Source organism: Protopterus annectens, chromosome 11.part0 (assembly GCF_019279795.1).
Source record: "Protopterus annectens isolate FY-2018-M chromosome 11.part0, PAN1.0, whole genome shotgun sequence".
Lineage (NCBI taxonomy): Eukaryota > Metazoa > Chordata > Ceratodontiformes > Protopteridae > Protopterus > Protopterus annectens.
The window spans coordinates 1,561,902,545-1,561,922,655 of NC_056745.1; the positions used below are offsets into that span (position 1 = coordinate 1,561,902,545).

The following is a 20,111-nucleotide window of genomic DNA, read 5'->3' on the forward strand; positions in this document are numbered from 1 at the left end:
TATTTCACAGGTATGTGTATACAGCTGCTAGATGACTACTTCCTTGTACAGTCATGTTGCACAGCTAGCATGTGCACCACATAGTCTGTAATGCTGACAGATACTAGTGGATAGTATCTGCAGTGAGTAACATCTGATCTTCGTGTGCTTGTGGCCCTTTGACTGTGTGCTGGATGGGACAGGCCTGGATGGCTCCTTGTCACGGTCACCCTCTTCCACACATCTATGTACGTCTACCTTTGGCTTATTATAGTGTGTTGTCCTTACATATATGCCTGTATTCCTATCCACTTTGTGTGAAAAGCATGAGTGGTGCATACTGAGGAGTGTCTGCACTAACATCTGCAGCTGCCAGATATGTCTGGTCCACTGGTGTTTGCAGACATGGCCTTCATGTGTTTGTGTGTGAGCATGCCCAGTATGACCTTTCAGTATGTTGTTGAGTGACATTGCCTTCATTTCTCTGTGTGTGGGCATGCCCAGTATGCCCGTCTGTATTGAATGTATGGATCGAGTCCAGGTAGTTTGTACTGCAGTTCTGACCTTTGTATTGTACACCTTCAGGTAGTATGCTGTCTCTGCAGGGTGTCCGTCGATCATTTTGCATTGACTGTTACTACATTTCTGCATAGGATGTGGGGGGCACACCTGACTATTTCTACATTACTACACAGGATTGGAGAGAGGCACACCTGACTGTTACTACATTTCTACGTAGGATGGGGGGAGGGGCACATCTGACTATTTCTATATTTCTACACAGGATTGGGGGGGAAATCACCTGACTGTTATTACATTACTATGTAGGATGGGGGGGGGCACACCCTACTATTTCTACATTTCTACACAGGATTGGTGGTGCACACCTGACTGTTACTACATTTCTACGTAGGATGGGGGGCACACCTGACTATTTCTACATTTCTCCACAGGATTGGGGGGGCACACCTGACTGTTATTACATCACTATGTAGGATGGGGGGACACACCTGACTATTTCTACATTTCTCCACAGGATTGGGGGGGGCACACCTGACTGTTACTACATTTCTACGTAGGGTGGGGGGGCACACCTGACTATTTCTACATTTCTGCACAGGATTGGGGGGCACACCTGACTGTTATTACATTACTATGTAGGATGGGGGGACACACATGACTATTTCTACATTTCTACACAGGATTGGGGGCACACCTGACTGTTATTACATTATTACATAGGATGGGGGGGCACCTGACACTTGCACACATTTGCTAGGACTGTACTGGTATGTCGGGTACTCCATTTCATTCTGTAGTCTTACTTATCATGATGACTAGGGGTATACCAGTGTACTACAGATTTTAGCTTTTATTTACCTACATATTAGTTTCTGACTTCCTACTCTTCAGAAGTGACATCCCACTGCCTGACCTGTTGTAGTCTGTCTGTGTAGGCCTGGGGGGTGGGTGGGGGGAGGTTACCCATAGGCCTTATTCAGAGGCCATAGCACAGCTGTTGTTTGTGTTTGTCTACACCTGCCGTGCTGGCTGTGACTGTTATTGGGTATGTGAACTCCCCCTGACTGGCATTTGTGAGTCACTTACCTTGTGGGTGTTCCAGTATTGAGGGTGGTGCTGCAGGACTGCCTATGTTGGATGGACATAGTACACTTCCTACACATGGTTAAGCACAGGTAGTGTAATTTTTGGCATCCCTTTTACTGTATGTGAGAGCCAGAGAGAAAGGTGTTATTCCCTGGGTCCCTCCTGTGTCAGTGCATGTGCTATGCGTTGCCTCTTTGCCAAGGCCAGGGCATACTGGGCATGCCTCGTTCTGCCTACTGCGGCAGGTTCAGGTTGTTCCTCCTCCGAGTCACTCTGTGCCTGTGTAGACCTTGGCAATGGTGGTGGACTGTGTGGCCCTGCCCCATGCTGTTCCTGCTGTAGCTGTTTCCGCAGGATCATATTGTGTAGCATGGCACTTGCAAGGACAGTTTGGGTACATGTAGCTGGTGAGTACTGCAAGGCTTCACCGGATGTGTCCAGGCACCGGAACAGTGACTTGAGCATCCCAAACACATGTTCTACTATAATTCTGGTCTATGCGTGTGCCTCATTATGGAGTTCTTGTTCGGGTGTGTGTGCATTTCTGATGACACCCATCAGCCACGGCTCCAGTGCATATCCAGCATCCCCCCTAGGTGACCATTGGCAAATCTCTGATACAGCTGCATCAGATGCCAGATGTGGGAATCGTGATAGCTTCCAGGGCAGCCAGCATACACATTCATTATTATGCCCTGGGCATCGCACACGACCTGGCAGTTGATGGAGGGGAAGCCCTTACGGTTGATTTAGACCCTACCCCGCTCACCGGGTGGTGCTTTGATGCATATGTGCGTGCAGTCTATAGCACCCACTACCTCAGGGTATTCTGCTGTTTGGTGGAACAGTTGCATATTGCTGGCCAACGCCTCATGGCTGTTGGGGAAATATATATGTGCTCACTGACATGTGCTGACATGGTATCCAGGAACTGGTGGAGTACCCTGGATACTGATGAATTCCCCATCATATCCCCAGTTGGCCTTTGGAAGGTACCTGTAGCTAGTATTCGTAGGCCTACACATACCTTGGTATCCACTGGGATGGGTTCTCCTCTGTTAGTTCTGTGTGTCAGGCATGGCCGGCACAGTTCAACAATTTGCTGTAGGAGGTCCCTGTCCACCCTATAGCACTCCACTATCTCCAACTCATGTAGCCCCTGGTAGGTTACCCTGGGTCTGTACACTCTTCTCCATCTCCTCACTGTGGGTTGGTCAACAGCATTCACATCCTCACCACCCTCAGCCTCTTCCACAAGTTGTATGATACCTGTTGCAGTCCCTATCATTTTGCTGTTGTGAGTGTTAAAAGTTCCCTGCTTGTTTATACCGGTGGTGTAGAGTGTGGGAAAAAAACAGAGGGAAAGGTGTTTGCATTGTTTATAGTAGTGTTCTGGGCTGGGCTGGCCTGCTGCCTCTGTAATTGGCTGATTCTGATACATTTCACCTGCCAGCTATGCTAGTTCTCCTTGGTTACCTTCCTACTGCTGTTTTCCCTTCTCATTGCCTTTCTGTTTAAGCACGGGGGCGCGCCGCACAAACAGAGTGCACAAATGTGCACACTGCTGCTATTTCCTGGTTTAAATTTTTTTTCTGCCTTTAAAACCCGATGCGCTGCACGCACACCTGCTTAGGCATTGTAAAGAGTGCTTGGCAGGTTTAGACACACCTCCTAGCTTAGCTGTGCTAAGCTAGGAGCAAACCCGAGCCACAGGGCTCCAATCCGCTTACAGTATGCCTGACACACACCCCCATGATGTCACCTAACTCCTAGGCTTGCACCAAGCTATTCCTACGTTTACACTGTTGGGACCTGACTCACATGGTGGGGAAAACTGGAATTTACTATCCTTCCCATCATTTGCATAGGATTGCCTGCTAATGCATAGTTACATGTCTCACACTGAGCCTCCCCCCTTTGCAACCACTACTCACTGGCCATGTTGTCTTCTGCCTGCCATTGACTTGCATGGCAGAATACTGATTTGAGTTAGAATGCTTAATTTAGGTTCATTTTGTTATTTTCCCCCCAATCCCATTTGCGCGCCACTGCCCTACACTTAGACAGTTGAGATCGGCTAAAAAAAATAAAAGTTGATTTTTGTATTTTTTTACTGTTTGCAGTGCCAATGGCCTTATACTTGGCCATTGGCATGCTTACTACATGATATGCAGCCTTTATTTGGAGCGGTCACAGCTCCATTTTGGATTTTGCAGAAATGTACTCAGTTACTATCCGGGTACATTTCTGCAGATAGCACTAGTCCTGCACGGCTGGTTGCAAGCTTCCTGAATAGCAAAATCACCTCATTTGCATAGATTTCTCCAGCAAATGGGGTGATTTGCATACAGGGGCTTAGTCTGTGCAGGATTAGTGCAGGAGCGCTCGTGCACACCCCTGCAGGCTGTTCCTGGATCGCACGGCAGACATATTGCCTGCTTGAGCTCCTGCACCGATCTTGCATGTAGTGCAAGCTATAGAGAATCTCGGGGGAGGTATAATAGCAATAATAAGGGAAGAGGTCATAGTTCTACTCCCAGTATTAATTATTGTTTAGTTAAACAACATCTCAAGTTAATCACAGAAATAAAGAGATCCAGCCACCACTTGGACAGTCTAACCAGGATTAAATTGTACTATCTCCACCAATTAAGTGTATTCTTTCAAAAAAATAAAAAATAAACAAGCTACTGCCATTAATTTTTATAGCATTTGCTGTCTGCTGCAACGTTTATTGAAATATCATAGGTGGATTTAGAAATGACAATACCCAAACTATTCTAACAAGTCATTGTGCAATCTGCTTCCTTGATGAAGTAACTTGGCCTTGGAAAATAAGTGGCGATTGTAAGAAAATGCCATGATCTCTCTGCATATGGGTGCATATTGTTACCTTTCCCAGAGCTGTTAAACACACCTTGCTTCCCAATATTTTTCACACATTCAGTAAAGTAATACTGGACAAGCTGACTTTCTCAGATGGCACATTTAATTCTTGTAAATCTTTCTTCGCATATTGAAACCACAGACTGCATCACCACAATGCAGGACCATTCATAACATTGGAGTACAGCGATTGTTATGTTGTTTTAGTGTCCTGTCAATCTATGCTTTTTTATGACAGCTGTGTTAGAGTGGGGATTTTATTACACTTGTTTATACCAACATCCCAGGTTTATCTAACAGCCATGGGGTTGGCGGTAGGATGGGAATAAGCTGTCTCGTGGGGGGTGTTGGATTTGGAGGAGTAACAGTCGTAAGGATGCAGTGGATAATTTCCTTCAAGCGTGCAGGGTTAAGATCACCATATGGTTCATTGTCATTACATACTGTGCATTGCCATACCATGGAAGGGAATAGCTTGAGCCATTCACACATATCATGCTTGCTTCGTGGTGGCGTAGATATTTTGTATTTACAACACTGGAAAGAATATGTCACAGACTTATGTGCAGCAGATGAACAGCTGACTTGGTAAACTGAAGGCAAGAAAGTTAACCCTCCATTAGAAGAATAAAGGTAACTGACTATGGATGCCGTGTCCTCAATGATTTGCCATAAAACCACAAATATTCTGTGGATCAGGCCAAAATATGAGGCAAGAATCTTGGCTTTCTGTGAAATTCTGTGCACTTGAGAAGTGTAGCCAGTACTGTTTTTTAGCTTGTCAGCACTTCCGCTACTACTGCATACAACAAAATAACAAAACAACAAACAGTCCTATCAACCTATTAGAGCAAGGAATCTGGCCAAAGCTTAAAATAATGATGGGACAAAGGCTCAAAAATAGGAACAGATTTTAAATGTTGCTCTTATAAGCATAGAAAGTTGCCAGAATAATAGAATTTGTGTTAGCATTCATTTTCTGATGAATATGAAGTATGAAACAAGTGGCATACTCAAATGTATGTCATCATTTAGTGACTTCAGTCTTCAGTGATTTGTCAGAAAACCGCAAATTTTATGAGGAACAGATTAAAAATAAGAGGGAAAAATCTGGGCATTCTGCGAAAACCTGGATGGTTGAGAAGTATGTTAACTATGTATCTCCCTGTTTTACTCATGCCTAGCCAGAATGTATGGTTGCTCAGACTTCATCAACCTGACTAAACTTTGGCAGGAGTAAGCAAATCTCAACATATTCCACACACTGCTGTGGATTGATTATTGGCAGGAGTAAACAAATCTCAACATATTCCACACACTGCTGTGGATGGATTATTGGCAGGAGTAAACAAATCTCAAAATATTCCACACACTGCTGTGGATGGATTATTGCTTAAGTAACCCATGTCCTTGCATGGATTATTGCAGAAAATAGTATTTCTTCCAGTGTGGTCACGGCATGAGGTGAAAGGTGTTCTGACCTCCCAATACTGATGTTATTATAGCGATAACCCCACCCTATAATGGAGACATACCTCTCAACCTCTTAGTGAACGAAATCTGGACAAAATCTAAAAGAATGGGGGACAAAGGCCCAAAAATATGGACAGATTTTAACTGTTGCTCTTACAGATTTAGGAAGTTGATAGAATGAGGATTTGTGTTATCAAACATTTTCTGAATTACATGAAGTCCTAAACTCAAATGTAACTCATTATTTATTGACTTCAGTCTTCAGTGATTTACCAGAAATCCACAAATTTTATGAGGAAAAGGCCAAAAATATGAAGCAAAAATCTGGACATTTGAGATATATGAATGTGAATTATGCTACCATTTAATCATGGTAATTGCATTTAATCCTAAAAATGAAACCAGGGGAGATAATTTTATTTTCATCCAAGGTGAAGCAAAGGGAGTAAGTTTCAGTGATGGTGACTGTTGTGTGGAATTATTTGTTTGTCAGGAATGGTTTATTGAGTTTCTGCTGTTATACAATTGCAAAACATTTTAAATCAAAGTAATATTTTAATAGAAGGCTGACAGTTATTTAGTTTGCTATGTAAAGTGATGGGCTGTTATATTTAATATAATAGCTTTTAAAATTAGATTTAACATTTAAAATTGTAATGTTTTAATTTCGTACTGTATCCAAGATGGTAGCAGTTCAAAACACAAGTGGGATGTAATGTGTTTGGCTGTGCACTAATCCTTAAACCAGCACTTTATACACTGAGGAGGTATTGACAGCATTTCAGAAGAAGAGAGAATATAACTACATTCAGTCCAAAAGAAGATCAATTACAGCTGGGGCATTAAGAATTCAGTGATATTGTAGTATTTATGGTAATTATGCATGATTTACTGATAGGATAGTATAACGCATTGCAGCACTCAAGCATTCACTGTCTTTTTCTTATATAGTTGCTCATTTTAATATGTATATTTCTTTGTAGCTAAACACAGCGATGTTATTGTACTTTGTCATCTCTGTGTATGTAACTGACTGACCCATCAAAATCTTGGATTTGCACAACTATTGTACTTGGATGAAAAATTTGCTAAATGAAAATACATACTCCAGTGTATTCCATGCGGACTGACCCCCTTAAATAGGAATCAGTCAATAACGTCAGGGGTCTCCGATTCCTAACTGGTTATATTTGAGGGAATTCATCTCTGTATCTTTTTGAATCAGTATTCATAAGATGATGTGAGCAACCACTCTCTCCCAGGCTCATCTGTGTAATGGTTAATACACCCTTATTAAGGTTCCTGCTTTGTGTGAGTGTGCCTGTACCTTTTTACTGTTCTGAGTAAATCCACACATTCTGTACTGGACGTACATAAAATACTCATGCCTAATGATCTACAAAGTTAATATAAGTACTGCATCACGATGTATACATTAACCGTTTGAAGCATTTATAGGGAATTCCTATGAGAGACTTCACCCAGTACATCAGGCCTTACCCAGAAGGCGGTTATGTATAAAGTGAAGCACTTTTATACCCTAGTTCGTGACTGAAAAAATAATATGTATAGTGACCTTAATTTTTAGAGTACTTCAGAGAAACTTTTTTGTTAATGTTTCAAGATGGTGATTGCCTCATACTCCTTTAAAACAGTTATGAGTGTGGGGCCTGTACCCGTCTTGAAATAAAATAATGGTGAATACATGTTAACTACCCTGATATCTTTTTTTACATCTTATTATCACAGCTTTTTTCTTGTTATCATGGAATAGTGCTATGAACGCATTGGTAGAATAGCAGAATTCAGCACATGAAGAAGGGTATCAGATTAGTGTAGAGACTGAGTCAATAGGAAGACAGCATGAAAGCTCAACAGTCCGTGAAATGGAGCCTAAAAGCAGATTGTGTAACCAAACTATACCTTTCAGCTGCCCCTGATTTTGCCTCATATTTTTGAAATGTTCCTTGTAAATTCTGTGGCTTTTTGGCAAATCGTGGAGTGCAGCCACTAAATAATGCCAGACGGTGAGTTTCAGATGTCAGATTCTTAACAAAATGCATGCTAATGGAAAACGTGCTATTCTACCAACGTTTTAAGTAAATAAGAGCAATATTTCATAGGTTCATAGGCACATAGGTAGGTGCTAGGCTATTGGCCCTAGGGCCTCTACAAGCCTAGCGAAAAAGGTACCCTGGCTTTTGCCACCCAAGAAAATTATTTTCCTGTGCCCATGTCGGGCAGAGCCACAGAGGTGATCCCTGGGGTGAATTTCCTATTTCCCATCCAATCATCAATATTTTTCTTGGAGTGCTAATGAGGAGCTTTGTTTGATATAGATAGGTAGTTTGTTCCAGAGTCCGGGAAGTCTGTGGGACAGGAATTTATCCCTCCAGCATGTTCTTTTTATTGTGGTGACAAGGTTTAGGTCCCTAGAGGGTGTAGCTCAGAGGGATTGGGATTTCTTTAAGTGGAGCATGTCCAAACAGCTCTGGGTTTGACATAGCTTTGTATGTTAGGCAGAGATCGCCTCTGAGTAGGTGATATGCGACGGAGTAAAGCTGGAGTTTTTTGAGACGGTCTGCGTAGGGCATCTGTTTGAGGCTGGTAATCCTCTTTGTGAGGTATTTCTGCGGCCTTTCCAGTTGTTTTAGATGTCTTGTGAGGTACATACTAAAAGGGGCATTGTACTCTATAATGGGTCTAATGAGTGATGAGTAGAGGGGAACAATGACCTCTTTTTTCCTGGATGAGAAGCCTTTTGTGATGAGGTGTGCCACGTAGAAGGATTTCCTGACTACTGTGGCAATGTGATTATCAAAGGAGAGACTACTGTCCACCTGTGTCCCAAGATCGCTTATCACACTTTCGGTGTTAAGTAGATTACCACCTCTGTGGTAGCTCATGGGTACAGAGTTTTTACCAAAGGGGATGACAATGCACTTTTTGGCATTGAGCTTGAGGCCATGGCTTTGACACCAAGTATCTCTCTCAGTGAGGCCCTTTTGTAGGAGTCTTTGATGATATTTAAAGTCTGTCCCTGATTTTGAGCTTTTGTCCCTCATTATGCTTTGGTTTTGTTCCTAATTCTTGCACTAACAGGTTGAGATCTATACCCCAAACATGTTCAGCGTAGAAGAGGGAGCATGGTACACAATCCTTTCTAGTAGTAAATAAGCAGAACAAATAACGGGACACAGCTGATCAACTGATGTTCATCATATTGATCACAGATGCAGTAGCCTTAGCTGTATGGGTTATATCCTGCCAAGAATATAACAGCAAGCCAGCTTCCAAAGCTTTGGGACACCTTCCACACACCCAAACTGTCAGTCAAATCGAGCTGAACTGACTAAAAAGACAGGTTTGAGCACAATGCCCTTCAGAGCTTTCCTGATGTTGAAGAGAATGATATTCTGCTGGTTTTTGAGGATCAGTGGTTGGCTTGGGCTGTTACTTTGCTGGGCAGATAAGTTCCCTTTGGAGAAAAACCTTCCAAGTTAGAAAAATATTGTTTTGTTAAATTGTCCTGCTTAGTAAAATTATTTTTAAGTCAGAAGTTTGTTTTAATGGACTGTCATGAGCCCTAACTGTACTTTTAAACAGGAGCACATTTTTCTGTCAGTTTAAAAGTTGTGTAAGGTATTTGAAAACCATTTGTAATGTTGAGATTATTTCCAAAATGTGTCAGTATTTTCAGTGGAAAAACACTGAGGTTTCTCAGTCTTTCATAAAATACTATAAGCTGTTATGGAAGGAATTTCCAGAACCTGCAGTCATTCCTACAGTTCTGCCCGCTTTTATTTTCCTGATAGTCAGACTAAAAAGGCAAATACTCACTCAGTATATTTTAAGATACTATACACTCATCCCGAACCTGACTCAGCAGCTGTAGCTTTAATTAAGCAAAACCAGCAGCCAGTGCTATGAAACATTTGTTTAATTCGTATCCTACTCTTTCTAACAAGGATGGGGAGATTATCAAGTATGAGAAAAAAAGTGTATGCTTCAACTTTGATTTTCAGAATTTTGACTTGTCAGGCTCATGTGTTAAAAGGTTATTCTGACTAATTGTGAAATGTATGAGGACTATTTTGTCCTTAGTTTCTTCTTGTGAGCAAAATCTGCTTTAAATAATTTAGTTTCTTCCATTTTACAGATCATGAGTCCTCCCCGCGGTTGAGTGGCCTCTGAAAGACGTGCGTGAATGGGCGTGCCTTCGCTGAAGGTTGGGCGTCGGGCTGGCAACTCGGCACCATAAAAAATCTACTGCCAATTATTAGTGGACTAGAGTTTCGCTGTGGCAACCCCTAACCAGGGAAAGCCAAAAAGACAAACAACAACTCAGTTGACACTTCTTCTAGGGCTATGGCCAGTGGTGAGGAGGTTTGCCTGGCTGCATTCTCAGAACTTCTTAACTGATGTGAAAAATGAATTTTTAAATTCTGCTTTGGCTAGAGATTTACTTTTTGGTTCCTCTCCTGCAGAGGTTATCAAACAGTGTGATGAAATGTGTAAGTTGATACAGTCCATCGCTGAAGATTTTTCAGCTATCCTTTTCCAAAGTTTCTAAGAGATTCTCTAATCCTTCATCCAGTTTTGACAAAAACAACAAAAAAAAAACATGTTTAACAAGAAGTGTCATGGGGGTTCCAAAATGAATTCAGGAATCCCCCAAACCATGGACAGTCCAACAGGTCAGAATGACTATTTAAGGGACCGTATTTTGCTCTCCCACCCTGGCAGTCCCTTTTCCCCTTCATGAAAGCCTGAATCTCTACTTTTCTCTTTGGCAGTGGATAGTTTCAGACAAATGGGTTCTGAAGATAATCATCAACGTTACACAAGTGGCAGTGGGAGGAAATTCCTCCTTTCCAGAGGGTAACTGCTGAACCACCAGCCAGATTCCTCTGTTCTCCTCTGCCCTTCAACCATGCTTTCTCAGGGAGTGATAGAACCAATTCCTCCTTCCCAGATTCGGAAAGGTTTTTATTCAAGAATGTTTTAATGCCTAAGAAAGAAGATCCTTGGAGACCAGTTCTGGATCTTTCTTTCCTAAACCTGTTTACAGTAGTGTCTAAGTTCAAAATGCTGTCACTTCAAACCTGTTACCTCTTCTTCCTCATTTAAGTTTCCAGGTAGCACTAGATTTAAAAGAAGCTTAGTATCACATCCCTATATTCTTCCAGACTTTTAAGGTTTTATGTGCCTAGATCACATTATCAGTTCTGTGCCTTACTCTTTGGACTGTTCACTGCACCTCAGTTATTCACAATCTAGCTCCAGTTAGAGGTTATTGCAGGCTACAGGGTATCCTCATTTTCTCCATATTTAGACAACCTGCTTATCTTTGCAGAGTCCTTTTCAAAGTGTCTGGAATTTCTTACTTGGTTATGAGATCTCTTACAAAAGCTGGGATTTCAAAAGAACATTCAAAATTCTCTTTTTGACTCCTTCACATAGGATTGTGATTCTGGGGTGCCAGCTTGTCACCTCCATTCAAAAGCTTTTCTTCCACAAGATAAAATAGATCTATATCTTCATCCCTTTCTAAGGTTTTCCATTCAGACTTCAGTCACTGTAAGAGAATACCTCAGGATTTTGGGTCTCATTGCATCTATGATTCTCATGATACCCATAGCAAGAACTCAACAAGAGAACAAACGCACAAACAGCAACTAAAGCATGGATGGTGAAAAAGACTTGCACAAGAAATGCATGCACAAACCTTGCACGACCTGCAAGGAAAAGTACCAAAGTTGTTAGTCACAGAGCCAGAGCTCACTCTGATACACAAATCTGAATAACACAGCTGCATCCTAAGCCAAAGAGTATTCCTGAAGCTAAAGCAAGGAGAGAGAGAGACCAACAACCCTGGATATGTTCTCATCAAGACTTAAAATGGACCAGTTTTTCCAAGTAATGTCACAGACAATTCTGGTATCACCTGAATATGTGACAGTCATATGGGTGGTATTTACTGGGCGATACAGACACTTTAAAAATGGATTGTTGCGTTGAGAGTTAACAGTTTGCCGGCACTGTCCCTTTAAAGCCAGCACTCAGAGCACAGAGATTGTTTAATTGATACTATGTATCCATTGGTTGATTCTTTATGCCTTGTGGTTTCTTTAGTGCTTTTAAGTGTTCCTTTGCTGTGTTCTTTTAAAATGTAAAGGAGGGCTTTTGCCTGAAAGTGCTCATGTTTTGTATTTCTTTTGTTTTTGGTTAAAGTTTTTTATTTTTAAGCTGGCAATGGTGACCGTATTAGACCTATTTGCCTCCTCTCTGAACAATCAACTGGCAGGATTCCTCTGCAGGACTGCATGCAAGAAAGCCTGGAAGACAGAGGCTTTTTCCTTTCCTTGGACAGTAATTTTCTTTTATGCTTTTCCACCCTTTCCACTGATATCTAGGGTACTTTTGAAGATTCAGAGGGAATCCCCCAAAATCATTGTGTTGACTCCGTTCTGGCCCAGGCAACAGTGGTTCTCCCTTCTTTTGGAAAGGTCTAGAGGCAATTAGCCCAAGCTTCCTCACAGAATGGATCTACTCACGCAAGATTAGGGGTGTTTGATACACCCTGACATCTGTCATCTTTAGCTAACTGCCTGGATGATAGGGTCTTAATTCCTTTCAGGCATCTGTTTACTGAGGACATGCAGCGGATACTAATGGAGGCAAGAAAGACTGCTACTAGAAAATCATATATAAGCAGACAAAAAAAGTGTTTCTAGTTGGTGCCAACAATAAATAGCCACCAATTTGAGGTTAGAGTTTTACTGGTTTTACAATGTCTGTGTGAATTACTATCCTATCGCCTTTCTTACTCCTTCATTAAGTTTCATATATCAACCATTTCAGCATGTCTGCCCATGGATCCTTCTCTTTCAATACACTCTCATGTCAAAATGTTTTTGAAAGGGATTTTGCATAAGAGGCCTCTAAGAAAACTGGTGGCCCCCTTCTTAATGATCTTAATTTTATGTTAGAGATGCTAACACTTGCTCCATTTGGGGCAGATTATCTGGCTGACCTGAGGTTCATAACATGGAAAATTGTTTAACTGATTGCTCCGTCCTCTGCAAGAAGTGTATGTGAGTTGTAAACTTTTATGGTGAGTCAACCCTATCTCATTTTCCACAGAGACAGGGTTTCATTGAGAACTAATTTTTCCTTGATACCTAATGTGGTATCAGAGTTTACTTTAAGCCAAACTATCCAACTCCCTGTTTTCTTTCCTGAACCGAAACATGAGGGAGAGAGGATACTCCATGTTTTGGATGTCCACAGACAACTCCGGTACTATCTTGACAGAACTAAATCTTTCAGATCTTCAAATCAGTTGTTCATTTGTTGTGAAGGTACGAAGGGACAACTTTCCAAGTGGTTGTCTCAGGCTGATACCTTTTGTTATACTCATCACAACCAAATTATTCCAGGAAGGGTCAAGGCCCAGTCTAGCAGGGCCTTGGTTTCATCTGTGGCTTTTTGATTCTATAAGTATTCTAGAAGAAGAAACTTGGTCCTCTATACATATGTTTATAAGGCATTACAAGCTTGATTCATTTTTTAGGTCAAGATCAGGCTTTGCTAGGATCATTTTCCACAGGCTCCTGGATCTTTCCCCTTCCACTTCCCAAATGTAGTATGTTAGGGTACTCTACCCATACAGCCAAGGCTACTGCAGCAGTGAGAAGTATAATGAACATAGTACAGTTCTGTAAGTAACCGTACCATAACAGTATATGTTTGAATGATCTTTGGTGCAGTAGCCACTCCCTCCCTCCACCTCCCCTTGTTTTTTGCTATGTTGTTTATGCCAGGGTGTGGACACTTCTTTATTTATTTCCTAGCATTGTCTTCCCAGGGCTAAGTCTCACTGTTTCTGTTGGCATGAAATCTCTGAAGGGCTTGGAGCCCAAACCTGTCTTTTTAGTCAGCTCAGCTCAAGCTAACAGTTTGGGTGTGTGGAAGGTCCCCTGAGGATTTGGAAGCTGGCTGGCTGTTATATCCTTGGCAGAATATAACCCATATAGCTAAGGCTACTGCAGCAGTGATCATTCAAATATCTACTATTATGGTAAGTTTGCTTATATAACTGTAGTTTTCTAATTTTATAGGAATATCTCTGATTTTTCCTCAGAATTTTAACTATTCTTCATAGTTTTTGTATTAGAATTGCAGTGATTGAAATCATGTGACATTAGAGCAAATGCTGGAGTCGTACTGGTTAATGTCTCCTTTAAAGGGGCCATTTATCCCAGTCTAGCAGCACAACTGAAGTTATTATTTTTAAAAGTGGCCTCTAAATCATACCAGATGACATCTTTTAGATAATGGCATTTCTGAAATGTCTGAAGCCTCTCTCAGCATAGTAGACACGAGTCATTTTCCACAGTAACATCAGCCTGCTGTGACTTAATTATATAAAGTACTACTAGCTCTTTAATCTAGAAAGTGGATCTAAATACATTTTCTACTTACCCAGAGTATAACCAGGAGTTTTTAAGATGTAATTGAACTTCCAGAAGGTAGCTGCTATCCCACAGGTGTAGTCCTACCCCAAGCACTGCATATTTCGCTACCAAATACCTTTGCAGCAATGCAAAAAAAAAATAAAAAATACTGATATGTTCTTTGTGACTATGATGGGTTAAAAAAGTTACTCAGCAAGGCTTTCTGACAAAAAATGCAAAAACAAATAATAGAGATAAACTACTGTAAACTGGTTGGGATGGAATCCTTTTATACACTTTCAGAGCTATTCCAAAAATTCCTGTTAAGTTGTACATTTCTCTAAATGTAATGTACCTGGGCAGTACAGTGGCACATTGGTGACCAGTGCTGCCTTACTGAGCTTGATTCTCCAATTCAGTTTTCAGCTGGTATTTCTTCTCTTTAGAGACTGCATTGTGTCCTCCTTGTGTCCACATGGGTTACTTTAGTTTCCTCCTACATTGAGAAGACATGCTGTAGGTGAATTTGTGAACATCCAACATACCCAGAAATGTGTATGTATAAGTGTGTGTGCGTTGTGAGATGGACTGTCATTCGATCCAGGTTTGCCTTGTGCCCCGTGGTGTGCCACAATAAACTCCAGCTATCCCACGACCCTTAACTGAATGTTTTGAAGACTTAAATGAATGAATATTATGCATCTGGGGAATTCTTTAACCATGAAGGATGAATTAAGTGAACTGTAGTTAACATATGAAATTAACTACAGTTATTAGATACCCATGTCTGTCCATCTACCTGTCTATATATGTTTTAATACACTATAGGGAAGATAACTAACTTCTGCATTGTTTCAAATGAACAAGAACAAAGAAAATAGAAAACAAAGGTGAAAGACAACATGTATAGTGGATCACTGAATAATGTATTTATGTAGTAATTTGTTCACTGTTAAATGAATTTATCCTTACAGACCTTTATAAATATTATACATAACAAGCCAAAAACTCACAAAACCAAATAAAAAATCCCAAAGGCAGTCAACGAATGAAAAAACAGCTTGAAGAACGACTGTAGACTGTATACAAGTACTCAAACGGTGCAAGCTCCACTTTAATACATAAAACAATAAAACTGTTGTTTTATGTATTAAAGTGGAGCTTGCACCTTTTGAGCACTTGTATACAGTCTACAGTCGTTCTTCAAGCTGTTTTTACTTTCGTTGACTGCCTTTGGGATTTTTTACTTGGCTTTTTAAATATGACCTTGGCAGCATGGGCAAATGCAAATACAATATACAAGAATGGTTCAGAATTACCAATCAAACATACTATTACCACATAAAATAATTTATGTAAAGCTAAATCCCATCCCTTAAAAATCAAATAAATATAAGTGACAGCCTCACTACTCAAATGGATAAAATGCAGATGATCACAAGTTGGCACTAAAAACTGCACAGTAGCAGTGTTGCTGTAATGACTAATAATATTTCTTAAAGCACACCTTTTTGCAGATAATTCAAGCTCTACTGCTGTGAACATGCAACAAATGGTGAAAAGGCGGAAGCCTTGGCAAAGTGAATGAAAGCACTACCATGTGGCTAGGATGTAGCTAGAAGTTTCAGATTTTTATGCCATCCACCCCATCGACACATTTGTTCTGTATTCTGTCATAGGTATTAAATGAATGTATAATTTAACATATTGTAAAACTCTCATACTGGACGTATTTAATTCATTTAATGGTATAATTTGTAATATAAAAAAACTTTCAGTCGTGTTCATTTCTAGAGAACACATCAGCATGCAAAATGCTAGATTGACTAGTTTAGTATTGGGCTAAGGGGATGCCACAGGGCTTCTGTCACAATTTGTATGACGCTAGACTTCTGCATGTGTACTCTGGCTTAGATGAGGTGGGATATATAATGAGAATGAAAAGATCTCTGAAAAACATACATTTGGTACTGTGGGTGCATTTGCTAGGCACTTTTGAGCAATAAGTGTGCATGTTATGATGTCTAAAAGGCTGCACTGAAGAGTAATGTGAGAAAATATAACTTCTCTTCTAGCTTTTGTAGTATAGAGGGAGTATGAACAGATTTTTGAATGGCCTACTGGTCCTTATCTGCCATTATGTCTTGTGCCTTTGTCATCTTTTCTTGCAGGTGCTGTGGCCACAACTCTACTGGAAGGACAGAAGAGGCTGGACTCCTGCTAAGAAGCTGTTTAGACTATGGTAAAGAAATGCATAAAGGAGAAGGTTTATTGCATATACAGTTAATTCATGCAATTTGAAAAGGTTAAAATAGAAAAGGAGTGCATGTGCTGGATCTTGATAAAACCATTTTGATAAAATTCACAGCTGGTTAGTGAATGTACAGCTGCTCTGACTACTCAGCACTAATAGGCTGGTAATTGCACTTTTACTACAACTGTAGCTTTCTTGCTTTTAGCACTGTCTTTTAACAGATCTACCAGGTTTTGACCAGATATGCTTTGTGTAGCAGCTCAGATAGTCAGTCAGGAGTTTGCTGATCTTATTCAGACCCAAGTTTCCATCAGGTCCAGCTGAACAAATGTGATTAAACTGCATGAAAAAACTATATAATCCATATGGTAGAACACTCTGTGTCATGGAAGTGCATGACTACCAGGGACAATACTGGTTTGGTGCATTTTCTGTCATGTATATTTTGCATCCTGTTGTCATTAAGGACAACTGTATTTACCCAGTAGAGTGACTGCATGTGAGAGTGCAAATAATGAGGACTGAAGGCTAAAGTGAGGCAATGAAGAACCAAAAAATGGACCTTTTGAAAAATATTTGTGAATACAGCCAGGGAAACATACAGACTAGCTGGGCCAGGTAGTCCCCTAATGTATGCCAGTTATCATGACATATTGGTAGTATCTGTGAATGTTAACTTACTCTAACATAAAAGACAGCATATAATAACATTTTTACTGACAGTAGCTTTGCCATCCTTAGAGTTTTATGGTGATTGACTTCTTGGTCTTCACTTTCAAGCATCCTTCCCAAGATAAACACTTAATAGAACTTTTTATGATGATTGACTTATTGGTCTTCACTTTCAAGCATCCTTTCCAATATAAACACTTAATAGAACACCTATCATACATATGTTTATTCTTGCATTGATTTTGTTTGTGTTACACTACTCTCTCGGTTCTGTGCTGATTTATATAAACGCATATTCCTTTTATTTCAGAGACAGCTTGCATTTAAGAGCAATTATTTGGAATTGCCAATGTACCCTTAAATGGTTCACAAAATCAACACTTTCCCTGAGGTGCCAGAGCCTGGTGATTTTATATAGTAAGTGAAAGTAATTTTTAGAAACCATGGAGAGGTAGGAATAGAATTTTACTTATACATACATGTACACGTGTGCACACATTGGCATTTATTACTGAGGCATTCTCATATATCCCCACATAGTACAAACCTTATCTGGCACAGGATATACACAATTTTTATTTAAATATGTCCCGTATATGTCATCAATATATTTATCAACATTTTGTGTGTCATAAACTTATCAGAATATAAATTCTACTGTAAGTAAAACCCTGTCTCAGCTGCAGTTAATCTTAAAATGAGCAAAAATAAATAAATAAATAAAACACTGCATACACTACAAATAAAACATTACCCATCAGAACATGAGTCTGACCTCGGATATTTTTAACTACAAGTAATAAAAAAAAAAATAAAATAATAAACATCCAGTCATCTAGCTGAAAATGAGCATTATTAGAAAAAATGAGTGGATCCTACATAGGTAAACTAAATAAAATTAAGCTACTCAAAAATGCATGTAAACTATAAAATTATCATGTCCTGAATAACCCTGACTGCACTGTTAAAATAATATCAAAAACATGGCACTTCCATAGAATAGAGGGATAAAGCCCTGACTATGGTCAGTTCAACCTTAGAATGTGTAGCACTCCAGATGCTGGGAGAGCTGAGGAGGAGAAATGGGCTTGACCATCTGAGGAAGGGTGGTGCATTGACCCACTGTGACAGAGGTCAAATACAAAAACAGTACTGCTCACAAATTGTGCACGGACACACCAAACAGTGCAACAGACACTGGGTGGAAGTCAGCACATATGCACAAGTGTGTGTGCATCATAGCTTTCCATAGAATAGAGGGATAAAGCCCTGACTATGGTCAGTTCAACCTTAGAATGTGTAGCACTCCAGATGCTGGGAGAGCTGAGGAGGAGAAATAGGCTTGACCATCTGAGGAAGGCTGGTGCATTGACCCACTGTGACAGAGGTCAAATACAAAAACAGTACTGCTCACAAATTGTGCACGGACACACCAAACAGTGCAACAGACACTGGGTGGAAGTCAGCACATGCGCACAAGTGTGTGTGCATCGTAGGTTTCATCATACATCCTTACTGCTAGTGTTAGTGGCACACATGCTGGGCCATAATTAGATACTCTCTCTCCCTTAATTGTGGTAGAGGATTGAGCAATCAAACGTCCTGTTTGATCGATTGAATAGCAGCCCCTCAGGTTGGCAGTTGCCCCACTGGGCAATGAATGAGCTCAAAACCAGCTGAAGATAGCTGATATTTAGTAAGCATGATGATGAAAGTTATGGAAAAATACCAAAAACTTTCATGATGCCTTAAATATGTTGAAAAATTGCTTTCGAAGTGTACTACAAAACCATCTACAATTTAACATATTTTTTGTTATTTATAGAAACTACCTGAAGCCCCATTCAATAGACTTAATATTGAAATTAAAAGAAAACAATAATTCAGAATAAATGCAAAAGTAAAAAAATGATAACTGGAATACATGGGGATCGAGTTAGTGATGCAAGAAATATACACCAAGATTAGGGAATTCAGATTTGAGTCTCCTTACTTTGCCACTCATATCGAAATTCATTCCCATATCTTACAGTACAAGATATTTCACATATCACATTCCACACCTCCTCAGACAACACGCACACCTGTATATATAATTAATCAGAGTGGTGTTATTGAAACTGAACCATGACTTAAGGCAGAAGTTATGAAAACACATTATCATTTGGATTCTGGTGTGATATTAATTTTTTAAGCAAGAACTTGGTAATTTATATGACCACCAATGTGCCATAATTTCTACTGTTTACAAACTAAGCACCAAAGGATCACTGTGCTGAAAAAAATCTGCAGATCTCACTTTAAGGAGCTTCTTTCGACATGTAATACCTCTAGAATGTCTGCATTTCTGGCACTGGATCTTGGCAGAACTGTATCCAGGGATTGCCCCTATTCTCATGTCAATTATCATTTGCTTGTCATTATAAGGGTTGGTGGTTTCCATATGCATTCTAGGTCTTGATTGCTGATCCTTAATATAAGAGCTTGACTTCAGCTGAGCTGTTCCTGCTGGTAATCATTTTCAAATGCTTGTTTTAATTTTCTTTATCTTAACTGCTAGTGTTAATGTCTTCCCCTTAATACACTGTAAAAAATTGCACCAGCAGGAAATGTATATGGTCTCTTCTTGAAGTGCCTAAGAACTTCACATAAGGTGGATTCTTGTGGGAGCTGTTGATGTTTAGTCCTGCAACAGTACATTATTAGGCAACTAGATATAAGCCATAGTATTCAAGAATATGTCCCATTTGTAGACTAAGAGTAAAATCCCAAGAAGGGAA

General features: G+C 40.2%; 1 protein-coding gene across 1 annotated transcript in view; it reads left to right on the plus strand.

Moving 5' to 3' along the window:
• Positions 1 to 20,111, plus strand: part of SMKR1 (small lysine rich protein 1) — a 215,692-nt gene that overhangs the window by 25,589 nt on the left and 169,992 nt on the right. Inside the window, exon 2 of the mRNA XM_044088839.1 lies at positions 16,577 to 16,647. Coding sequence (XP_043944774.1) covers positions 16,645 to 16,647 — 3 coding nt within the window. The 5' untranslated portion in view covers positions 16,577 to 16,644. The remainder of the gene's footprint in view (positions 1 to 16,576; positions 16,648 to 20,111) is intronic.